This window comes from Parambassis ranga, chromosome 10, assembly GCF_900634625.1.
Source record: "Parambassis ranga chromosome 10, fParRan2.1, whole genome shotgun sequence".
Classification (NCBI taxonomy): domain Eukaryota; kingdom Metazoa; phylum Chordata; class Actinopteri; family Ambassidae; genus Parambassis; species Parambassis ranga.
Genome location: NC_041031.1, coordinates 16,154,444 through 16,179,283, shown reverse-complemented (window position 1 = coordinate 16,179,283; position 24,840 = coordinate 16,154,444). Strand labels below are relative to the sequence as shown.

General features: G+C 39.8%; 1 protein-coding gene across 1 annotated transcript in view; it reads right to left on the bottom strand.

Annotated features, from left to right (window-relative positions):
• gfra4b (GDNF family receptor alpha 4b) overlaps positions 1–17,639 on the bottom strand; it is a 37,034-nt gene extending 19,395 nt beyond the window's left edge. Inside the window, exon 1 of the mRNA XM_028416445.1 lies at positions 17,336–17,639. Within this exon, the coding sequence (XP_028272246.1) occupies positions 17,336–17,378 (43 nt within the window). The 5' untranslated portion in view covers positions 17,379–17,639. The remainder of the gene's footprint in view (positions 1–17,335) is intronic.
• Between the last annotated feature and the right edge of the window lie 7,201 nt (positions 17,640–24,840).

The following is a 24,840-nucleotide window of genomic DNA, read 5'->3' as shown; positions in this document are numbered from 1 at the left end:
CTTCTTCGAAGTAACACTTACTGCATGTAAGCTAAATGGCCAGGCATGCATTTTGTTTTATTTAAATTGATTAAAAATGACAACAAAGATCTCTTTAAATGCTGATCATCACTATCACCTCAGTTACATGTACAGCTCTTTGTGTTTGACCATGACCATGCCTGTTTTATAGTACTGTACCAAATCTATGATTAGACCATTACTGAAAGGATTCAGTCTGTTGGCATTTTTAAAGGAGCAGTCTATAGGATTTATTGACACTGAGCAGTGAGGTTGCAGATTTCAACCAGCTGAGAATTCCTCCCGCTGCCAGTGACATATTGGCATGGCCCCCAGGTTAAAAAGTGAAGCCATGGCAGAAGTATCTAAATAACAAATAACTAATAACTAACAACACAAGGAAACATAAATAACTACAAATGCTGCATCCCATTTTCAACCTCTTCATAAGTCAGAGGAAAATGTTTACATAACAGTGCCAGTCAGTGGCGTCTCAACACAGTGATGAAGTGTTAACCGTCTGTCAGGTCTGATGTTTTGGCAAGGCCATAATACCTGCCAGCTGTGCCTGTCACTCAAGAGTCATTACAGGATGAGGGCGGAGCCTCGCATTCCAGTACAGTGATTGATGGACACTTTCACTGATGAGACTCCGTAATAGCCCTCTGTCCTCTGTGTTGCTCAGACTCCCAGCATGTCTCCAGTCCTTGAGACACGTCTGGTGGGGTGTTATGCAGCAACTGGAATGAGTTCACACATGAATCTTGAGACGCAGCTTTTCAGCTGATTGCCTTTGCTTGCTGCTGTTGTGATAAAGAGTTGCATTGTAGCAATTTGGATAGCGTGAAGTGTGCTAAGGCAATAAATCTGTAAGCTGTACCATGTGTAGTGTGTTGCATGGTACAAAGCAATGCTCTATTAGATAACAACAGCATTGCCACTGACAGCATATAAAGTAGTATTGCTATAGTAGTCCGAGTTTCAGTGTTTCACCCAGGAGGTTTGTGTCTCCTGGTTCTTCCTCGCCATAGAAATAAGAGAATTTGACGGCAGTTTAGTCTAAAGGACAAGATGATGGATCAGGTTTAAGCAATAGTGACACATTGAAATTTCACAAAACAAAAGATGAGCAAATTAAGAAACTGTTTTCATCTCTTCACTGTTGCTGTTAAATTATTTGTAAATATAGAATTTTAGGTCTGCTTCTCAGTGGTGTTTGAAATTGGTATAGTGTGTTTATCCTGGCATTTATCATGGTTTATCTTTTTGCTTATTAGCCTGCCAGATCAAATAGTCTGGCATTTGCTCGTGTTGTAACAATATGCGTTATTCTTCTGTATTTGCTTGTGCTGCAAATATTTACAGGTATTGTCAAATTTATATAAATCTTTTCTTTGTTGCATACAGTTTACCACTGTATGAAACAGACTCTTTCACAACATTATGAGACATATGTAATAATTCTCTGCCATTTTTGGCTGCCATTGTCACACATTTATATTTTTTACATGCACTTATTAACATGTCTGCAGGAGGGTGAAAGGCCAGGTTAACACTGGTTATTTTAGTTACCTTAAGGGTGAGGATGAGCTGTGTAACATTCAAACCTCTCTATGAAAGATCCTCAGTGCAAATCATTCCCCTAGAGCATTAAGATGACAATAAGTGAACATGGGTCAGCATTACCGGATGGTAACCTTATTATTATTGTAATCTCTGGAGCAGAGGACTGCCAATCATTGGGGGGCCCTTAGGGAGACAGTGATCTGCAGTAGCTGAGTTACAGGACTTTGCTGGGGTTCCTAAAGCTTCAAATAAAAGGTCACAAAGGGATCAGACACCAAAAGGCAAAGCCTATAGATCAAAAGGAGCACAAACCTTCAGACAACATAGACTTAGGTATTAAGAAACCCCTATCTCTGATTCTGGCTGCTGCCAAACAAGCAGAACCTTCTTTAACTAATGCATCTGAACAGGCCAGTTTGTCATAGCTGGAGTTTCTGAACATGATTGCAAAGGATATGTGAAAGTCATTCCTTAAAACTGGGCAGCTATTTGTCATCTTCAGAGCTGTCAGTCATGTTTACAACAGTGTTAGTGATAAATGAATTACAATCAGATGCTGAGGTCTAAAAGTACTAGGAATACATACAGGATTGGATGACAGTGAAGCCTTCCCTCCTCATTAACATGTCAGAGAAGTGATTCATACCATGTAGCCCTTCATGCTTCTCGAGGAGCTTTGACAGGCAGCTAATCAACTTATTTTATCAATATTGTGCTTTTTCAATGCACGGTGCTTCTCCAGGGATCATTCATCAGTACTATTACAAGATTGAATTTGTTTTCTGAATATTTTTTTATATTGTTTTCTGACAATTTAACAGTTTTTCACTTCAAATCTTTCTACACATTAATCCTCTGTTTTTGTAAACAGAAACACTGAGTGACAGACAGAGCCACCCATCATTCTAACAGAAACTCATTAAGCATTTCTGTCACAGTTTGAAGAACAAAATCACTTTGTTTAAGATGATTACATTTTTCCTTTTTCACTTTAATTTAACTTCCATTGGCAATAAACCATAACAATGTCCTAATTAATTTCAGCTCTGAAACTCATCGTTACTCAGTCGAACAGACAGTCTGGATTATAGCTAGCAGGACTGAAGCTACAGTATAATTGAATGTAGTGGCTTCATTAACGATGTTTCTGAAAAAGTAATGATGAATTGACTGACTAACAAGCTGTATATTCACGAAACCATTAAAATAAATACAACTGTCCGCAAAAACAAAATATAATAACAAGTACTGTAATTCTATCAATCTCTTGCTTGTTATGCCAACACAGTGTTGGACTGTAATCAAAATTCACTTCATTATAGAGCTTTTATGAATTCACAACTGCTGCTGCTGCAAGATACACAGCTTCAGTTCAGCCCACAACATTTTAACAAAATGGGTTTTGGAAAAACATACATGAAGAGAATGGCTCCAAACATACTGGAAGTACACCCAACATAAAGCAAGTGTCAGGATTTTGATGGCAAAGACTTTGAAATGTGGCAACAGATTTTTCCTCTAAGTGATAGTTAAAGAGAGAGCTTTCATAGCAAATATCTCCTCACATCCATCATACCAAACCAACATCACTGACTGATATATTTTGCAGCTGTGCTCCTGTTTTTCAGGGGGGGGGGTTCTGCCTTTTACCTCATTCAGACTAACACAGGCGTCAGTGGTGTCTGAATAGAGTTGCAAAGCGTCCCTCATCGCACCAGTAAAATCACATCTACACAAATATGTTTCAAAAATGAGCTTTAAAACAAACTTTTTTATCTCTGTCCATACTTCAACACAACTAAAATAACCCCCCCCCAAAATAAAATGTAGAATTTGTGTGTAAATTGTCATCTGTGTTATGTCTTTGTGACAAATAGTGACCTAAAAACGTATCAGTCCTGTCCAAACTACAGAGCCACCCCAGTGTTTCAAAATAGAATGATGCTCAGGGCTCAGCAGTGTCTCCATGAAAGTCTCTTTTATGTCATGCAGACAAAAGGCTCATAATGACAAATATGAATGAATCAGTAAATCAGAAGACCAACCAGAAGACATCAGATTTAACAATAAATGTTTAAATTTTTCTTGTATGTTCTCTGCTAAAAGGCTGAAAGTTAGATGGTAATTTACTGCTTTCTGTAAAAAAGAACATTTTTGGAATTCAATGTGAGAAAATTACTTCCTGAATCAACTGACCGCCCTCTGTTCTGTCTAAATGCAGGCACTGCTTTTGATGAACTGGCTTCTAAATGTCCTTTAACCACCTGCTGGTAGACAGTGAGAGGAAAAATGAGAGCAAGAATTTGAGAGAAAGGTGAAACTGTTGTTTGGTAATGATCAGATGTATTTTAGTATCATTTTAAACCTTTAGTTGGAACTGAACTGCAGATGAGGTGCCTCAGTTAGGAGTGACAACCAGAGATTACCCTGTGAAAGCTTTGTTGAATTGAATAGACCCACATCATGTGTGCGTCTACATTATAAAGGGCTTACAGCAAATGAAGGGGACAAAAGACTTTGCAGTTAGGAACGACGATAAATGAAAGACTTCTTAGGTAAAGATTCTGAAATTATTAACTAACAGTGGGTTACATGGTTCAGTTACAGCATGCTGCATTACCATTTGTATGATAATCGCATAGATTGCTTTCCTTTGTCCCTGAATACCAAGACTGCCAAGGCTGGCACATACTGAATGCAGTTTGTGTCACCTCCCAGCAGCCTGTTCAAGGTCTCCTGGTGTGTTAATCTGTTCAAAACATGTATGTTTAGTGTCACATTAAAACAAACACTTGAGGCTGGAGGTTTTAGAACTGAAAATGGAAGCAATGTGACTACAGAATATATCAACGGAGAAGTACAAGCACATGAGAACGGTAATTAGAAGTTTTTCTAAATTTGCAATGTTCACACTTGAAAATGTCAGGCTGACTTCAGTGGTGTCACCTCCCAAAAGGTTGCTCTGTTATGATTTCATTATATGAAATGTCATAAAGTAAGACATCAGCATTATTTTTATCAAGAGGCTTGAACTGTGGCAATGCTTCTGATTGCAATTAGTCCTAGAAGTTTAGTGTGTGTGATCCTTCATCATTTGTACAGACTTTAAAAGATATTTAGAAATTTATTCTCAAACTGCCTTGTCTTCTCAGACCCAGAATTGTGGTTTGCTTTGTGATAATTGAAGAAAGCACCAACTTTTGTATGACCTTTAGTTCTGTCAACATCCCCATGTGTTGCTTCTGTAACAGGTGTTCCTACCAGGTTCAAAGGGCATATATTAAAGTACCCAGTATACTGCTAAGCCATACAGACAACATCCTCCCTCGCCTTCTAACGTGGTTTCATTCCTATTCCACAACCTGTACGTGTGCTTCTGTTAGCGATATCAAGCTGTGTCTCATAACGATGCAGACCATGTGAACTGCAGGGCAGTGGATCAGCATCCAAAAAAAGTGGTAACAATGCGGCAGAAAAAGTACGAGCTGAGACCTCTCTGCTTCTCCGTCCTCTGCTGAGCATGCTTCGCACCAGTAATGAGCAGGTCATTCAGCCAAAGAATTTTCCACCCGTAATATCACAATCTCAGCTTCTTAGTAGATTAATAGTATCAAAGTAGTTTCACAGTGATTGAGCTCAATATATTTCTATAATACAGTTTTTGCATATGAATCACAAAATGCCCACAAAAAACCCATTTCTTTTAATGAAATTTTAAAGGAGATGTCAGATGCAACAGTTTCAGTTTTTAGTTTTCATCATATAAAATATATTAAAAAAACTGCAAATATGCATTTTATTTATATAAACATATAAGAAGCTATATATAGTCACAACTTGGATTTATAGAGCCCAGTTATTGTTGAAAAGAACACTTGTGCACAGGCTTTATTTCCACTCCCACAGTTTGCTATAAATGAATGTAAGGGCATCATAAAAACATCTTTTTTACTCGTGCCCACTCTGCCACTCATTAGACGTGTCAGTGAGAATGACAATAAAGAAGAAAGATGATAGATTGTGTCACATCTGTGAGGTTCTCTAGCAGCATCGCAACAGCTGTCATTACTCATACCCATTACACCCACAGCTGTGGCTATTAACCGGGCCTATTCCACTAATTTATTACATGTACCTGTAGACCATCGTCACCGTGAAACCTCAATCATCATCATTAAATGTTAAATAGATGATCGCTGATGAATTTAAAGCACTCATTCCCATACACACATTAGTGCCTTAAAGTTTTGAAATATCGAAAAGTAAAAGGTCATTAAGACGGGGAACATATGGAACAAATGTAAATTAACACATAAACAATATTAATCTACTACATAAGCTGTAAAAGAGTTATATTTGTCATGGATTGCTGCCAGAGTAAACCCGCTGCAGCAGGCCTGGCCTCCCTGCGTCTTATCACAGCAGCAGGGTTGAATCCCCCAGGAAGTTTGTGGCAAAGAGTCAATGGACCTAATACGGAGTGATTCTTCTCCAGGGGCATATACATGGGAATGTGGCTCTGGTTTCACAGTTATCACTCACAGAGAGCTGTCAAACGCTTAGTGGCACTCTCTTGATCCAATTAATTAGGCCTAACAAGGCATGGAGAGGGAAGGGTTTTGGATCTACAGGGCGGTGACAGAGTCAAAGGCCTCCACAAATGAGGCCAGCATCTCGTCACACGCTGCCCATTAATGAGACACGTGAAGTGTGGCTGTGTCTAAGAAAGCTTTGACCATTTAACATCCTTATTCAGTTTTCTACCCACAAGTGAACATATAGAAACAACTCTGATCTAACAAATGTGGGAAAAAAACTAAACAGTCCTGAGGCTTAAATACACAATATGAAATCTGTTGGCTGTGTCGCCGCTGTGCCAAATATGATTAATCAAGTAGTGGTGAACGGAGGTGGCATCCTCTCTTGCACAGAGCAGATGCTGTAAATCCACTGCAGCTCACACAGACAGGTGCCCTCCAGCCGGTTCCTGTCTGCTGCTTTGGTAATGGCATGTTTCCCTTCCTGGAACACTGGAGGAATTGAGCACCACTCCAGTCCAACCTCTACCATCTCCACACAACAGGGATGCAGAGCATAGGTTGACTCATCACCCAAGGAGGAGTCTTTGCGGAATAAAATATATCCAGAACAGATGTCCTTTTCTAAACAACAACTCAGAAGTTGTTCTATTGATTATAAACAGCTTGATTATCCTACTGAGGATGTACTTTGAGTGAGAGAACATGGCCTGGGTGCCATGGATTGCTGCTACTATAGAGTGTGCTCCTGTTGTGCCATTTCCTGTATTTAATATTTCTTGGTCTAGACAATAATTCAATTTCTAACATGCAAACAAGCATTTCCAGTCATTCCTTTTTATTGTGGCTACAACGAGGCCACAAACTGATTTTGCTGATTTGATTAACGGAACAGATCCTCCTAGGCATAAAAGATGCTGAATTAATTTCTGTGAAAAACTGTTTGGTGCCATAGCTCAGCTGGTATATGGCCTAGTCTGGGAACGCTGATAAGAAACTGTTCCATTTGCTGGCTGAACTGCAGTGTAATTCACTTGCCCGAGCATGTAAACAAACAATGAAACAGTAATTAAATACTATAAAGTCTGAGGCTGCGCTTTTTTTAATTGAATAATAGCAGTCATATAGCCCATAGTACATATGCACAGCTACAGATATCAAATAGTTCAGTTAGTGAGCTCATTCATCCTGCCTGTCGTGGGACCTGTTTTGGGACCACAATGATAGACGGCAGCTGCATCCATCATTTGCAAGCAGTCCTCCCTTTCTGGCTTTGAGTTTGGATAATAAACGTATTTTCTCTGTGTTTTCACTTATTTTTAAAATTATGGGACAATATAATTGGCCAGTGTTTATGGAAAGAATTAGTTACATTACAGCCCTTTCCAAATGAGTACACACAATGCTGATTAAGCCTGCTGGTGCCATTTAAATCATTCTAAAGCATATATTTTTTTTTTATAGTTTTATATCTGAGATCTGCTGGTCCTGCATTTGCACAATTGCAGCAATGGATTTTGCATTAACCAGTAATGGCGGGTTTGCCAAAGACTGTGATCATGGTGATGAACAGAGAGCAGAGGATATGATGGAGTTTTTAGCTATCAGTCATGAAGTTTCTGGAGCTCTAGGTGGAAAAGAAAATTTTCAGTCTAAACGATAAAGCAATCAAGGGTGAGGACAAATTCAAGGCCTAACTTGTTTCAAATCTTTGCACAGTTTAAAGGTAATCAGCTGGTGCATAATAAAAGTTGACCATATTCACATATCTATTAAGGTCCTAGCTCAGTTATTTTAGCTTTTATTCCACTGTCTAAGGAAGCAGTTGTGTGTTACAGTTGTGTGTTACGCTATAATCTGTGATTAAATACCTGACGGTTCACAGGCATGACATATATACAGTGAGGAAAATAAGTATTTGAACACCCTGCTATTTTGCAAGTTCTCCCACTTAGAAATCATGGAGGGGTCTTAAATTTTCATCGTAGGTGCATGCATTTTTTAACTATGTATTTGTATGATACAGCTGCAAATGAGTATTTGAACACCTGAGAAAATCAATGGTACCGTAGCCTTTCCTAACAATTACAGAGGCCAAACAGTTCCTGTAGTCCTTCACCAGTTGTGCACACACTGCAGGAGGGATTTTGGCCCACTCCTCCACACAGATCTTCTCTAGATCTGTCAGGTTTCTGGACTGTCGCTGAGAAACACGGAGTTTGAGCTCCCTCCAAAGATTTTCTATTGGGTTTAGGTCTGGAGACTGGCTAGGCCACGCCAGAACCTTGATATGCTTCTTACAGAGCCACTCCTGGGTTTTCCTGGCTGTGTGCTTCGGCTCATTGTCATGTTGGAAGACCCATCTCAACCCATCTTTAATGCTCTGACTGAGGGAAGGAGGTTGTTCCCCAAACTCTCATAATACATAGCCCTGGTCATCCTCTCCTTAATACAGTGCAGTCGCCCTGCATGTGCAGAAAAACACCCCCAGAACATGATGCTACCACCCCCATGCTTCACAGTAGGGATGTGTTGATGTTGATGGTACTCATCATTCTTCTTCCTCCAAACACGGTCAGTCGAATTAAAACCCAAAAGTTTGATTTTGGTTTCATCTGACCACATGACTTTCTCCCATGATCATCCAAATGGTCATCGCCAAACTTAAGACGGGCCTTGACGTGCTGATTTAAGCGGGGGAACCTTCCTTGCCATGCATGCTTTCAAACCATGACGTCTTAGTGCATTACCAACAGTAACCTTGGAAACAGTGGTCCCAGCTCTTTTCAGGTCATTGTCATTTGCAGCTGTATCATACAAATAAATAGTTAAAAATCATACATTGTGACTTCTGGATTTTTTTTTTTTTTCTCTCACAGTGGACATGCACCTACGATGTAAATTTCAGACCCCTCCATGATTTCTAATTGGAAGAACTTGCAAAATAGCAGGGTGTTCAAATACTTATTTTCCTCACTGTAAAGTATGCACTGTAGGTTTTAAGACAGATTTTGCATGATACTTTGATTCAACCAAGCTGCAACCCCCAGGGCTCAAAAATGAAGCTCATGTGGAAATCTTAAAAATTGCCCTTCACCCTGCAGCCTCTTTATGGTCTCTAGTTCCCTGTTATGAGACCTGTATGGTGAATATATTTTTACAACTCACTCGTTTTATTATTTTTATTTATTTTATGATGATTTATGTACGATTGTGTGCATGTCCACTTTGAGTGACAGGTGTGTGCCGACTCACAGCACAAGCTTCCTGCTTCCACCTGCTTCCTCTCCACCTCTTTGCCTGTAATACAAGTTTAAGCGGACTGTGACCGTGCCAACATGGTGATGACTAGAGCCTCCCACAGAGACTCAAACAGCTCTTCAGTAACCAATGGATGAGCTTTGTTCGTAGTTATATACTGTGGGGGTTTCAACCTTTACTAGAGGGTTAAATACTGCTGCACATCCAACAAGATGACAACTGTATGAGACCGTATCTTTTTATTGCAGGTAGCATTGAAAGGAAATAGATAAATATCAGCATCTGTCATTCCTCTTTGGAAATAAAAACAAAGCACTAGATGGGTTTATCTTTTCACTTTTTGCACTCTTTGTGGTGCAGAAAGTCAAAGATGAAAACTGGATTTAATAAAAAAAAGTGTTTAAAATTGACTCAAGGTTATTATACTGAAATAGGAGGGAGCACTGTCACTAAGAAGTCCATGTTATCTTCATTCATGCATTGTTAAAAGGATTACATGTCTCTGAATCTTACTAAAACTATAAAATATTTGTGATGACACACAAATGTAAAAACCAGGTAGGATAACTTTCAACTTAACTGAAGACCAAACAGGAGACCAAAAAAAGTAAAGTATGTCCTTGGACCTTTGTCTGGTGTATTCTTCCAAGATTCACTTCAATTTATCTTCATGAAACTTCACTCACCCCAAATAGGTTTAGCAGTGTCCCAGAAATACAAGACGAAGCCAGGAAGTGGAGCTTAAGCTCTCCATTTGAAAATGTGTCACAATGGGGCTGTGCCTACTTGTCTGTAACAGTCTTTCTATCTGGATAACTGCTGACAGACCGAGTTAATGAGCCTCTGTTTGGCCCTTAGAAGCCACTGTATGTCTATAACCTCAGAGCCAATTTCTTTACAGGTCAAATTGAGTAGGGAGATGCAGCTTTTTAGTCTGATCAGTTCTGCAAGAAGTGCTGTATCGTTTTCACCCTTTATTTCTAAACTTTGTAATCCTCAGCAGTTTTCATTGAACAGGCAGATTGAAGGAACCTTGTTCTGTGAATACAGTACATCACTGTCACCCACATTTGAAAAATGAATGCTGATGCTTTTCTCTCCTACCTGACAGTCAGTGTTGGGTGCTTCCCTGTCTCACTTGCGTACTTGAGCAATGGAGGGTGCCCTATTACATTTAGTTCAGAAACAGACCTTCTCCATCACTGACCCAAAAAGATAATTGAGGGCAATGTTGTGACAGTCAGATAAAAGAGCACTGAGCAGTGGGTAAAGAGATGTGACGTATTATCAGTATATATCTGAGCTTTATGCAGAATCATCTTTCTGTTGCTGTTTGCAGTGTGTTTGCACAAAATGTTCTATTTCACTGAACCCACAACAGCTTATCCAGTGATTGGGAGAAACTGCTTGCTCAACATTAAAAGAAAAACCTTTAAATCAAACAAAACAAAATGTGCCTTAAAGAAGATTGATTTACGACCACACAAAGCGTTTAACCATGAGCTATGTTTGTTCCTCCAACTTTAACCGCACCAGGGTTTCTTGGCAAAACCTTTGTCAGTGGTTGCTGTTGCATGACCCTGATACAATCCAACAAAGAAAATACTTTGCTTTACAGCAGCCACTGTGTGTTCAGTTTAGAGTCAATAAAAGTCAATAGAAAGGGGAACGTTATTATAAGACAACTATAAGCTGTTGTTTTATGAGCATTTTCACAGATTTCTGTAAACTGAAAAGACATTTAATAAATGCTTTATAGTTTACATCATCATGTATATTGTATATACAAAGAATAGTAAGTGCGACCCTAGGTGCAGTTGAGTACTGCTTACTGCCTGTGTGATGGAAGTTCAACACAGCCTTCAGTGGATGTTACATTCTGACCACCCAGTGGCTGGTGTTCGCAATACTAACTGCGGTCATGTAAATAAGTAAATAAGCTCGTCACCATAGTAGCCAAGAAAATGGAGGAGGCTTGTTGAAGATTTGTGAGGTTTACCTTTGTCACGTGTTTATGTTGTGCATCTTTACCGCAAGTCAGGTGAAGCGTATCTGGAAACACCCACAGAGATTGCCGAGCACCCACATGTGCCAGCCTAAACTAGTCATTGATTTGCTAATGACTACTCAACGTATTGCATATTAATGTCAGAAAAACTGCTGGATCGCAACTTGCTGATAAAACTAGCATAGAGGGTGATTTAGCCAACAATATGGACAAATTTGTGATAAGGCAAAGCGCGGGGGCATTTGTTGTCAAGGCGACCGACTGAACTATACAGCGCTGCGGGAAACTGTGGACTCAAAACAGAAACCTATGGTGAAATCACTGACATTGTTTATAGTTATTTACTGTCTCTTATTCTAATACAGTATGTTCACCAAACATTTTCTTATTTTCAAAGACCAAACAATTTGATGAGGGTTACCTATATAGTCATTCCAATAATTGCATTTCTAACATTTCCGACACAGATGTTATTAGTTCTTGATCAAGTGTTATAAAAAAATATTTACTGCAGACACTTTCAAGGCCCATTAAAATGTCATTAAATGATAATGAGACAAATGATACAGTATTTGACAGGTTTGTCAAAGGTTCATTTACCTGTTATTTCCTCCTGGAAATGTCTTAAATAATGAATCTCAAAATGTAAACACATTCAGTGATTAGTTAACTGGAGGCAGTCTACTACAATATTTGATTAGAGTGTTAAACTCAGACTCATTTATTTTTCACCCACATACATCACGTCTTTGGCTTGAACCCTCGCTCAGCAGGCTCTGTTGGTGTCACAGGCTGTCTCAGACGTTTAGACATTTCCACTGTTAAATTTTATGTACTGTTTAAAGTTATCTTAGTTTAATATTGTAGGCAGATGATTATGTGAGAAATTGAATAATGTCAGCATTAAAGGGCAGAGAGGCTGGCTGACATCAGATGAATAGCAATGTGCCAGCTCAACAGCAAATTTCAAAAACTTAATAATTAAATACAAAGGCTGTAAGAATGGCTGTAGAACAAAAGCAGCTCACAGGAAAAGTGTAACAGCCATTCTGTCTCAGAAGCTTTTAACTCCCTGCTCTGCTGGCAAATGACTGCTCCTCAAGTGTATTGATAGCGGCTAGATGGGAAAACTCATATCCTTTTATATTCTGTGGCCCATGAGGTTCAGGAGATGCAACACAACGTATCATCAGCATAATCAGCTGCTCTTAGGACACGCTCTTTATGTTTATTTTTATTTTCTACCTGGTTGGCATCACAATAACAAGTTATCTAGTTATGCTTTTCTTTTTGATACTCATGAATTAATAGATCCTGGCTGGAGTTCACTGCTCTCCCAGCCTGCAGATAACCTGGTTAAATTTAGATTAAAGATCCCATGAAATAACAGTGTAGTGTTGTTGTAGTGTTTCTCCATATTTCTGGACGCAAAATAATTATACACACCCTGGTGCAGGATGAGTCATCACATGACGCAACAAATTCCAGGAAGTGAAATCATTATTAAGAGTTAAGAAAAATACCTAAACAACATTTGTTGTCAGTTTTGCAGGTATCCAGAATTTTTAGCCACAGGAAAATGGACAGCAAACAGCCATGCTTTATTTGTGCAGTGCACCCTGTTAAAAGTAATGCAGTCTATACAGCCGTGGAATAAAGTCTAAGTGGATGTCTTAGTGGATGTGCATGAGAAGTGCTTCAAATGTTAACTTAATCTCCACAGACATAACCTAGAAATGGAAACGTGTTCTCCATAACTGTTGATTTAGCTGGTTGTACTGTAATACAGTCCCATAGAAAGCATGCATGCATACTGTGATTCACATTTTCTGTGTTTGGCTGAAATAATCACAGAGGGAAACGGACTGTAAAAAATTAAGCAGTAACTGAGTACATGCCATTTTGTTTCACCTCATTGATTTGAATCATTGAACACTCTGTGGCAATGAGGGCTGGAACCAGGCTACATTTCTCTACAATTAGCAACAAATTACACAGTGGAAAAGGCCATGTGTTTCAAAGAATTAAGAAAGTAAAGTAGCTACTCTCTCTCGAAACTTATATCGATACCAAAAAAAACAATTCAATTTTGGGAATAACACAAATACAGCTCTCAGTCCACACACCAACAGGTTCTGGTTCAGAGGCCAAAAAGTTCATTCCTGTGACTATAAGTTTAGGTGGGGATGTCATATTCTACTGTTAGAAAGTTAAAGACTGAGTAATGGAGTAACAACTTCGACCTGCCATCTTTCTTCTGCTTTTTACTTGTGTGAGGTCATGGCTTCCATTGATAACATACCCTTAAATACAATAGCTATGGAAACACAGACTAGTTTGCAATGGGATAGTAACAGCTCACTAATTGACCCCAAGCTCAAATAAAGTGTAATCATTATTCAGTCTCTTCATTATTGGCATCACCTCCTTTATATTCTATCTATTCTAAGTTTATAGTTTTTACCTTCCCTTGCTACTAGCTAAGCCTAGCTAGATAACATTAGATTTCAACAGCTAAAAGCTAGTTATGTGATGAACGCCACTCTACACACTGAGAGATCAGTTGATCTACTGTGCTGCTGAGCTTTCCAATTACATCTCTAACTGTGATGACCAGGTGTTTAACCCTGACAAACAATGAGTGTGAAGGGTCAAATCCATCTTATATCATAGGTGGGGTTTCTATGTTAAAGCATTATTAATGTCTCAGTGTAGGCTGTCTGATCTCACCATTTTACTGACAAAGTAAGCGGCTGACCTACAGTATCATACCACATGAAGAAAGCATGAGCATGTGATGGGCTGTCTCTTGGCCATGGGTGCTACCTGCTTTAAATGAGATTCATGATAAATCCCCCCACAAGAGGCCAGCCAATATGCTGGGTAATAGCAGGCTTGGCAGTACTTATCTGTCTCCATTAAACACACAGGTCATATCCCACAGTGTCAAAATCATTAAATAAAAGAATATAGCTGAAGATGGGTGCTCTGAACATGGACGGAGGTTAAATATAGTTGATCTTATACCCTGAATAGCTCTAAAGATCAACTAAAAAAGCTACCGGGCTGTAATCACAACTATTTAAATTGGTAGAGGAGTGATCATGATTATATTCCCCTTGCCAGCTGCTGCTGTAGTTTTCCGCTGGAACCATTACTAGTGTAAATGTCTGTGGAGATCACTCCTTACGCTTTCATTTTGACCTATTAATGTTAAATGCCATCACTTTGTCCTGCAATTGGGATTTGCACTTTGATATGAAATGGTTGTGATGTGACTGTAGTTCTTTTTTTTTTTTTTTTGCAATTTCAAGTTAATACTGCAAAGGCTTATCTAACCCCCAATAAAAAGACTTACACTGCACAATTGTGCTTAATTCTATATAATTTTAAACTTCAGTGTGGATCTGTCAAAGTGAGCTGCAGCATGCATTTATCATGCAGATAAGATCAAAGCTTGGACAGTCAAGCTTCTTGCCTGGGATTCATATTTATTTTCCATAACAGTGGAGGCAACAGTGATTCAGTTTGAACTCTAGAACTCCTCTGAATGCATAAACTGACCCTGTGCTAGATTAATGTCTCCCTAAGAACCTGCAGGACCTGGCTGAACATCATCACAGTTCAAGTTTCATCATCACGGTTCAGGCCAGCCAACCAAACCTGATCATTTCAGAGCTGCAGTGAGTTTATGAACAAGATTTTACAAACCATTGAAAACTAGGATAATAAAAATAGACTTTCACAACATATTTTATGCAGAAATCTTCTCCTATCCAGAGTCATCCAATCTTGGAACCAATACAGCCTGTAAAGTTGGTAAAGTGTTAGGAGGCAGGTTGTATGCAATGCATACAACTCATTTAGGAGTCTAGGGTTCAAATCTCCCTGACACCACAAGCTGTTTTGTTTCTACCAAATGTTAGGTTTCTTTTCACCCACGGTTCGTTTCGCAGTGGATTTGGCATAAAAACCACAGTTTAAAGTTAGGTGTTGAAAACGGGCTAAGGGGTTGGGGTAAGGATAATCTAAAAAACACATAAATTCAGTAAACAGTAAACATATTTCACAAGGAAAACCAACCATTTCTGTAGTCACTATTTTCAGCTATCATCGCGACAAGTCCCTGTCCCCATGTTCTGGTTTCAAGGACTGAAATATTGACCTCGTGTTATGTTTTCTTGGTGAGGACAGGCTGGCCATGTTCTTAGCTACAATAATGAGCAGATTTCAAATGGGGACAGCCACAGGAGGACATGTAGCTCCGTGTAATAAACAAGTGGCCTTAAAGAATTTGCTTAAGATCATTTACTGGTGTGGACGGTCTAATTTGTGCTGTTTATTAGTTATTTGGTCTGTTAAAATGCTTGCAGGTGTCTGATTAGCAGAAAAATGGTTTCTAAAAGATGTTTTCATGCTAGCTGAGGAGAGACAGATATGATCTGTGACTGTAAAGGTAAAGAGTTGCAGAAGTCATACTTAGACATGACAGGGTGAAAGGAATGAATGTCTGTTAGACATCACCCATATTAGTGGGTGTCTACTGTGAAAGAGCTGTACAGAATGTCTCTGTGTCTCTGACACTCAGGTTTACCTTGATTTTCTTTTGAAGAAAAGTGAACATGCTCTGACTCTGCACTGATGTGTAGGTAGCACAAAATCTTTCACTGCTCTTATCTGAGTTCACTAGACAAAGAAAAAGCAACAAATGATGAGAAATAATCAAACAATGCCCACTTCTAATACCCTGACTCCCTGCTGGGAAATACTGCCTGTGTTTACACGGTGCCAAAGTGGGGTCATTCTGAGAGCCTTTCTTGTTGGCTTGCAGGTGTATTTGGAGTTGCTGGAAGAGCTGGGTAATGTGTGATTTTTCTTTTTCTTTCTACAATCCCTGGATGTTTCAAACTGCCCAGTTGAGTCATCCAAACAGGCTGTAGTTTCTGACCTTTCACAGCTTGGTCTGGGCTAATTTATTTTAGCAGATGGCTAATCAGCAACTTTAGCAAATAAATCAATAATTTATTGTGAATATATCTACTTTTTAAAAAATTAATATTCAGCAAAACGCAAGTCTGCAGGTTTATTTAATATGATTTAAAATCTTTCTATTCCTGAACCATCAATTCCAGCCAAATAATGTGCTTGTATCCCTAAAAGGTTATTACAGGCTGATTCAGAAAGCAAACTGTTCTCTAATGAAGACCTCCAGACAGGATATTAATAATGGATAAAGCAGGAAGATGCCATGCACAGTCCTGTCATTGCTGAGCAGAAAAGCTGCTGTCAGTTAAAATGAGAATGATGCACTCTTTTTGCAAATGTAATCTTATTAGTTTGCACAGTCATAATGATAGAAGGGTTTAGATTGACGCATTTATATACAGTGACAGAGACTGACAGAGCCAACAGCACGCAGCAACCTCTAAGTCTGTGGATGTTTGACCAAAAAAAAAAAAAAAAATCAATATTTCAGCGTCATTCAATTACACAGAGAGCAGGCACCTCAGTGACTGATATACTCCTGCCAATAGTCACTTTGGAGGGGGGAACAATAAAGCGATCACTTTCAGTGTATTCACAGGTGCAGAAGTTAAAACAACATACGACAGCCAAGCTGTCCCCTTCACACCGATTCCTGTAGAAGCACGTCGGCGCGCACACCGTAAGCTTACAGACACACACGCCTCAGGCGCGTACACAAGCGCACATAAGCATGTGCGCAAAGCTGCAATTTATATTCTTGACTCAATGTTAAATAATTTAAGTCATGTTTTTACTGTACCATTTAAAAAGCACCGGCCATATCCCAACGGCTCAGTCTGGGAACGGACGATAAACTAATGAGTCAGATTGTTAATTAAACCACGAGTGGAGCCGGTTGCTCTGTTTTCTGACACACACTGCATACAGTTAACACTTTGTTAATGTCATTTAAAATAAAAAAAAACAAGTTACTCACCCAAAGTTATGAGATGAAACAGATAAACTCCCCACAGATCCATTTCTGTGTGAAATTAGAATGTCAGGTTCTGCGTCGTTGGGTTACACCTACAGCGGGATAATTACGCGGCAATAGTTGAATATCCTGGTCTGCATTTGGAGATCATTATTTGCGCAAAGAGAATAACCTCCTGAAAGTCTTTCTGCTGTCTTTGAATGTCTTAGTATCCCATCAGTTCCTTGCAAGACGCTGGTTATTCAGTCGCGCTTTTGCGCAAAGACAAAGCCATGCGTAATATTGTGAGGGAAAGTTGTCCTGTGCGCTGTATGGTCCGGTGTGTGTGTGAGAAAGAGAGAGAGAGTGCCTTCTGTTGCGCGTTGCGGTGGTCGTACAAGTCCTCGTGTCCGCTGCTGGAGCGAGATGCTGAGTGCAGGAAAGAACCACTGCAAGAGGGAGGGAGAGCTGTTTGTGCTGGGCAGACATTAAACAGCCCGCTTATATTTAGAATTAATGAAGAGTGGCATGATGTGAATTCTGCCAGTAATACATCATGATGTTCTTCCTATGGGAATCTACAGTGTGTGGTGTACAGTAATGTTATCCTTGTCTGTACTAATTTTTACAAATTAACTCATTATGAATATTATACATAATTATATCCTAATAGTCTGAATAGTGAGTTAAGAAGCATAAAGTAAGTCTGCAGTTAGACCTGCAGTTTAAAAACGGTGTTGAAATCACATCTACATTTACTGCAGCTATTTGACCCCGAGCCCCACCACCCACCCCCAAATGTCTGGTGCCATGTATTCTCTCGTAAAGCTGCTGACAGAGGTCTGAAAGGGCTCGCAGCAAAAGATTAATAACAATACAAGAACTCTCAGCGGAGGCAGATTTGGGACAACCTGAAACCTATTTCATTTTACTCGTCCCTGCACAAACTTTGAGCACTCATATTCTAAATTCATGTCGACAGTGGCGCCTCTAATTGCATACACAATAGAATACAGACAGACAGTCAGTCCCTTTTAGTAGACTCCTTAGGTCAGATGGCTTTAGGTGGCAGGCCACTCAAATCGGCTATTCCTTCTCAGTTGGTATTTAACAATAGGAATAGGCCTGTGTGTAGTTTTTGAAATACATATTGTGTAAATAATAAACTGAGAAAAGAAACACTCCTACAGAGAGGTGGATCCACTTCCTGGTCAGTACCGACATCCAGAGGAGCGGCGCTCAATTTTCAAAGCTGCTCATTGTTTTGAAACAGACAGTTATTGATTCTTTAGTGTTAAGAATTCAACTTTCACACCATCTGTTCATTTTATGGTTCAGAAGCCCCTGTTTTGTGTACAGAGAGAACATCAGTAGACCAGGATGTGCATGTAGAGTTTGTTGACTCATCCCTTTTGTAGTGCATCTCCAAAACAACAAATGGAGGTTCCAGATGAACCATGCAAACAAAGCTGGTGAAGAGCAGATAACAAAGGGTCACCATGTTGGATCAGCCAGACTCGGTGTGTGAGCTTTAATGTGTGTGTGTGCATCTGTTAAGCAACTCAGAGGTCCAGAAGGATGATCCAACTGTGTACCAAAGACAGAATGAAGACCTCTAAAGAGAGCCGTTTCAGCCTGTTAGTATTATCTTCGCTGCCTTTCATGGCTGCGAGGGCTTCACTGGACTTATACGTGCTGGCAACATTAATTCAAGCGTTGTTCAGAGCTGCATTTAAGTTCTTATTTTATTTTTTGCTGAGGCCTCAAATTGGAAAAATTGTAACTGTAAAATGTCTTTACGCCTCAACGGGTGTAATTTTAACTCCCTAACAAGCTTGCAGTGAGAATATTTGGAACAATACATTAACATCTCTGTTGGGACTTGGTGTACTTACACATGGAAAGATGGGCTCTGAAACTGCTTCATGAATCTTTAAAGAGCAGCCCAGGGCCGTGGGGATCTTTGAGTAAAGTACATATTTGCAATGTGCTTCTGCATTTGTAATTCAAATCAACATTACATTTTTGCAACAATAAAAAAACCTAATCGATGGTTTAGAGGGGATTGGGGGGCGGGGGGTGGTTATTTTGGAGATGTTTGTCTTTCTTATGAATGTCTCTTAAACCAAAGACCCTCCTGGATTACATCTTTATGTCTTCCTTCGCAGGTCTAACAGTCTTTCCATAATGGAGAGGAGATCTGGGTCAAAGATGGGAGATGGACAGCTCTCACCTCTTGCTCCAGGCAAAGGTACATTGATTTCCTATCTTTATGAGCTGAAGCAGTGAAGACACGACATTAATGAGAGATTGGTTAATCATGTGTTAAAGCAGCAGAAGAGGGTGGTGGAAGGGGCTTTGTAAATATTTGTTGGAGCTCTTTAACACTCCTGCTACATGACAAAACAAAGACACACGACTCTGAGGTTCATGTTTTAGGTGTTTGGAGCAGACTGTTAAAATGTCTGAACACCAGTGTCATTACAGCACAGGTGTTGTTTTAGATAAAATAGGGAAGAGCAGTGGTGCCTGTGTGAGGTAACACAATGCCCTGCAGGAATGTGTCATGCAAAGCTATAACAGTGTCCTGATGTTGCTTTTAATCAAGACAGACTAATGAGGAGAAACAAAGAAATGAGAAAATAAGTTAGATGACATTTTCATTGTGAACAGAGGAATAAACCTTTAGGCCCCAGCTGGCAGTGGTTCACCAAAGGAAGCTGGGCTTTCAATTAGCAGCTCCATGTAAAGAAAAAATATCCCTGGAGCCTTTACTGGTGGTGATGATGACGAATGAGGTGTGAGATTGTATAGGTGAAGTGAGGAAATTTCTACAAAGAAAGCCAGGCATGTATGTCGCTGTGGAGACAAAAAAACACACAACCAAAGACAAGTGTGTCAGGTTGTGATTGGATGATGAGGAGCTGGTCGGTTTGTTGTCATCAGAAACTTTTTTCGGTTTGCCAGTATTTTCCTACATTCTAGGTTCCAGTTCAAGTTAACATTTCTACTAAGAAGCATTTGACCCTTTATGATGCCGTCACAGACATGTACAGCACTGCTGGCATTATGTTAGTGGAGCCCATATCTCTTTAGCTCCTGTGCTTGTTGAATTGAGAGCTAGAAGGACAAAACCTGTACTGTATCATAAATCAAGCTTTAGAAGACATAGGCAAGAAAAATGACTTCCTGACTCGCTCTTTTGATCTTGTTCCTTAGACAACCTTTAGTAGATGTTAGCCATTGCTTACCAAAAACTCCCCACAAGGCCTACAGAAGCACAGAGGTAGTATGTGGCCATAATAGTTTAGCAACACTCTCTCACAAAAAAAAGGGAATGTCAACGTCATATGCCTGTATTCAACATTGTTATATTTATGTAAACCGATTGCCCAACGTCATTCAAAATTGGGACTGATGTCCAAGTAGGGACGTAGGTTGGGGATGGTAGGGGGTCAGGACAAGTCCCCGCCACCATGTTGCGACCGAAGATGATGCGCACACATGATCTGTTTTCATAGACTGAAATATTGACCTCATGTTCATTGTCCTGGTAAAGAGTGACTCAGATCCTGCACAGTTTTGTCTTCTTCCAACACATCAGCTTGTAGAACTGACTGTTCACTTCCTGTTTAATGTATCCCACCACTTACCAGGTTCCATTGTATAAGAATATCGTCACCTGTCAGAGTTGAGGCTGCCTCTTTAGAAAACTCCTGTATGTAATGATTGTCCTCTCGCTTCTTTTACTGTAATTTTTTTCCCATTACTCATTAGCTGGTTCCACTAAAGACATTAACTGTGCCTCTGCTCCATGGCTCTGCTATGACTGTGACATCGAGGCAGCACCATGACCCTAAAACTAAAGCAGCTAAATCCGCTTTTCCTCCTGTAGCGCTAACACGTTCCCAGAAGAGCACATTGTTTGGGGTTAGCTCCTGCTTCATAGTAGCTCACCAATTAGCGCTGTAACAACATTCTAACACTTCTAACTTTGTTGCACCACTTTTTGGCATGCTTTCTGTCACAAGGGGGTAACATCAGTGGCAACGCAACTGTGGTGTTGCTCTAAATGTGTGTAATATATGGGCTTTTCTATTCTTCGTTCGTTAGATCCATAATAATGCAGAAACCAGGCAGCTACCTGTGTTTTAATTAATTGGCACTCATTATAATTGCTTTACTCCTGTACTAATTACCAGAATTTGAGACATCAGACGTTCTGTCCTTCACAAGAAGCTGTGGTAAACAAATGCACACACATTTCCCAAATGAGACAAGACAACCTCATTTTAATGTTGCTGCAATTCCAGGTGTCTTGTACGAGAGTGTAAAATATGTTCAACTGACAGCCAGCTGACATTTAAAGCAGGAAGTGAAAAGCACCTCACAGATTTTATTCGTCCGTGTTGGCCAACATCTCTCCTCCTCTGTCTCCTGCTCCAGCACTTCACTCTACACCTCCAAACACTGACAACAGTGGAAAGGAAGCAGCTCATGCATCCATATAGTTCTCCCAGGATGGTGATGTCATGTCTGCTTGATTATGAACAGAGTGGTGGTTGTTCTGTGTGAACCCCTGGGACACTTCTGCTTTTTTTCCCCCCTCACAGCTCAGTTGGTTGAAATGGAACATACTTAAAACAAAGTCCTTTAAACGCCACAATTATCTCATTCTTGAATATTTGAAGAGACTTCATTGCCTGCTAATATTAGCGGCAATTTTTTATCCACCTTGTCATCTCTAGTATTTAATAAATGTGACTCCAGTGTTAGTCAACCATGAGCGGAGGTTTAGGTGTATGCAGCCGCAACGATCTGCATGTTGTACAGCCAGAGCCATGCCAAATAGAGCAATGTTCAATTAGTGCCAGACTGCGCGGCGGGCATTCTCACAGACGGTGACTCCGTTACCTCTCACTACAACAGATGGTGTGTCTCATGCATACTCTGTGGAAGGTTATGTTACTGCTCTGCGGATGCCTAGTTGTGTCTTAAACTTAATTTGGACCACACAGACACTGCAGGCACACATACACAGACACATGGAGGGGTGGGAGAGTGCACTGTTAAATGAATTCATTGGTAAACGATAACATTTTTGTTATGTTAAGCACATTAAGCAACACTGTCACAAAGGTGTTAGTTCAGCCCTTTTTTATAAAATAGTATAGGGCCTCCCATTGTCTTTAATCTCAGGGTTTAACCATTAACACTCACCTAATTACAGATAAGCAGAAAGATCAGGTTTCACTAGTTCACTAGTTTTTTTTTCTAGTACAGGCCATCTATCTCTGTGGAAGGTTTAAGGAGGTGATAAGGTTATCCGTGAACATCTATCACTGATTTCCTGACACTCCTGGTGGCCAAAAATAATCAGATGGCACCTGGATCAACAGCTCTGTGTTTTAAGTTCCATAACTCCTCCCCTGGGGTTTTCTGAATGTTAAAGCTCACACTGAAATATGTGGGTGAGTGCAAGTGTGTGTACGGATCTGATTTGTTTTGTGTGTGTGGTTATAAATGGCTATTTGGCATTTTCAGTGAGCGTGTGTACATGTTTTCTTAAGCAAAAGGCAAAAGGCACTGAGCAGATGTTCATAGGAAGAGTTGTAAACCCTGTTCAAACGGACATATTTCCAGATTTTAAAACTCAATACTTATAAGATAAGGTCATAATAATTTTAGAATTGTTTTTTTTTTTTTTTTGGGGGGGGGGGGGGGGGCTTTTTAAGATGCATTTTCAATTAAATATTTCCACCATGCATTTTTGAGGCACCTCAGACATTCAAATGATTATTTCAAGAAGTTAGATACAACAGGCTATTATTCCTCTATCTCTATTTGTTAAAGCCCATCCTCACCAAGGTAGAAATGAGTAGTGGTCTGATTTTAAAGATGTTTGACATGACTGCTGTTTGTGTAGCTGCTGTTCTAGCAGCTATCTGTAACTTAAATAAGGATGGAACGTCTATTTTAATTAATGTGTTGAAACCCGTGAGGGGTTTTCTTTTTTCAGTGGGGGTTCAGACTGAAAACAGCAGAGTTGGTACCATGTTGTTTTTGTTAGTGGTGAGACAATGAAATACAATACAGTAGTGAGCTAGTGTAACAGCCATGTGATAAAAGGTCTATCAGATGTCAGAATAGCACAGGACAGCAGTTTATGATACTTTGAAGCAGTGTCATTTAATCGGCCAACAAAGCAACTTACCTGCAGTTGTTGTGTTGCTGTGCAGTAAAAAAGTTCAAAAGTTTAACTTTGATGCAGGACTTTGTGTGTGAATGCCCACAGTTTCAGTGAATTCAGAGGCCTTTTCTCCATGAGGCTAATGCCATGCCTTGATGTATATTGTTACATTACATTCTAGTAAAAACAACCTGGCCTCAGCAGAAAAACCAAAAATGGTGTTAAATTGTAAGTCAGTCAAAGTGACCAGACTTTCTACATTAAAAAAATGATCCTTGATTCATTCTGTCGGAGAAGCCAAATATGTATGATTTCTGAAATCGGTGTCATTTTTGAAAAACGTTTTTTCAGATCAACCCCGGGCTGTTTTTTCAACCAGGCCTCACGCTGGTTTAAACGTGTCCTTTTGGCCTTTTGTTTTGGTAACCAAAGCAGACTTGCTAACAGTGCAGTTCGGACAGACAGACAAGGTCATGCATGCAGTAACAGCATATTGGTATAGGCCACACTTCCCTTAAGAGGTCTGTGTTGTTATGAAAGTGCGAATTCCAAGCAATGTGCATACCTAATAATGTATTACCGATGTGACAGTGAGAGATGAGGCACATTGCGGGCACACATGTCTTTGTTATGAGCTGTGTTTTATAACACTGACCTGACCTGGACACCCTTTCATTGATGTTGTCCGTGCCGGCCTCGTATGTGCATCCCAGGGGAAACACACACAATTAGCCAAATTAGAAGCCAAAATCTGGTGAGGTCAAGGGTCAAAGTGGAGCTGACGCTGTTTTACATGCCATGTCGTAAAAAAAACCAGCTCAGCAGCATTGTTATTTTTAGCGGTCTAATGTGGAAACCCAATTACTTTGGCTGTCCCCCACCCCATACTCTTTTTTTTACATGCACTATATAGAGAATAATTTTCATAATGTGCTTAAACCCTTGAAATCAACATCACTTTCCTCTTAAACACACAGAGGTAGCAGTTTACCTCGTGTCTTTTTTTAACTGGAAATCAGGTGCAATTTGTATTGAGCCTCGCTACTAAGTAAAGTAGTTATTTAAGAAATGAGCTGTTTGTCAGTGCAGATGGTAGCAGAATCAACACAGCAGTTTACAAGCTGTCTTTGTGCTTTTTTTTTAGTATTTAAGTGTGATACCTGTTAAATTGTGTTAACATGGGTTTTAGCAGCTGCTTGTTGCGAGTTGGGGCGAAGTGGTAACAGGATTTGTTGTGAGTTCAAAGTGCTAAGGCTAATTATTTTGTATCCTACATGTGTGATAATTGATTTTTCTTTCTGCCATATGTATGGTGTATGCTTGGGGGTATGGCAGCTCC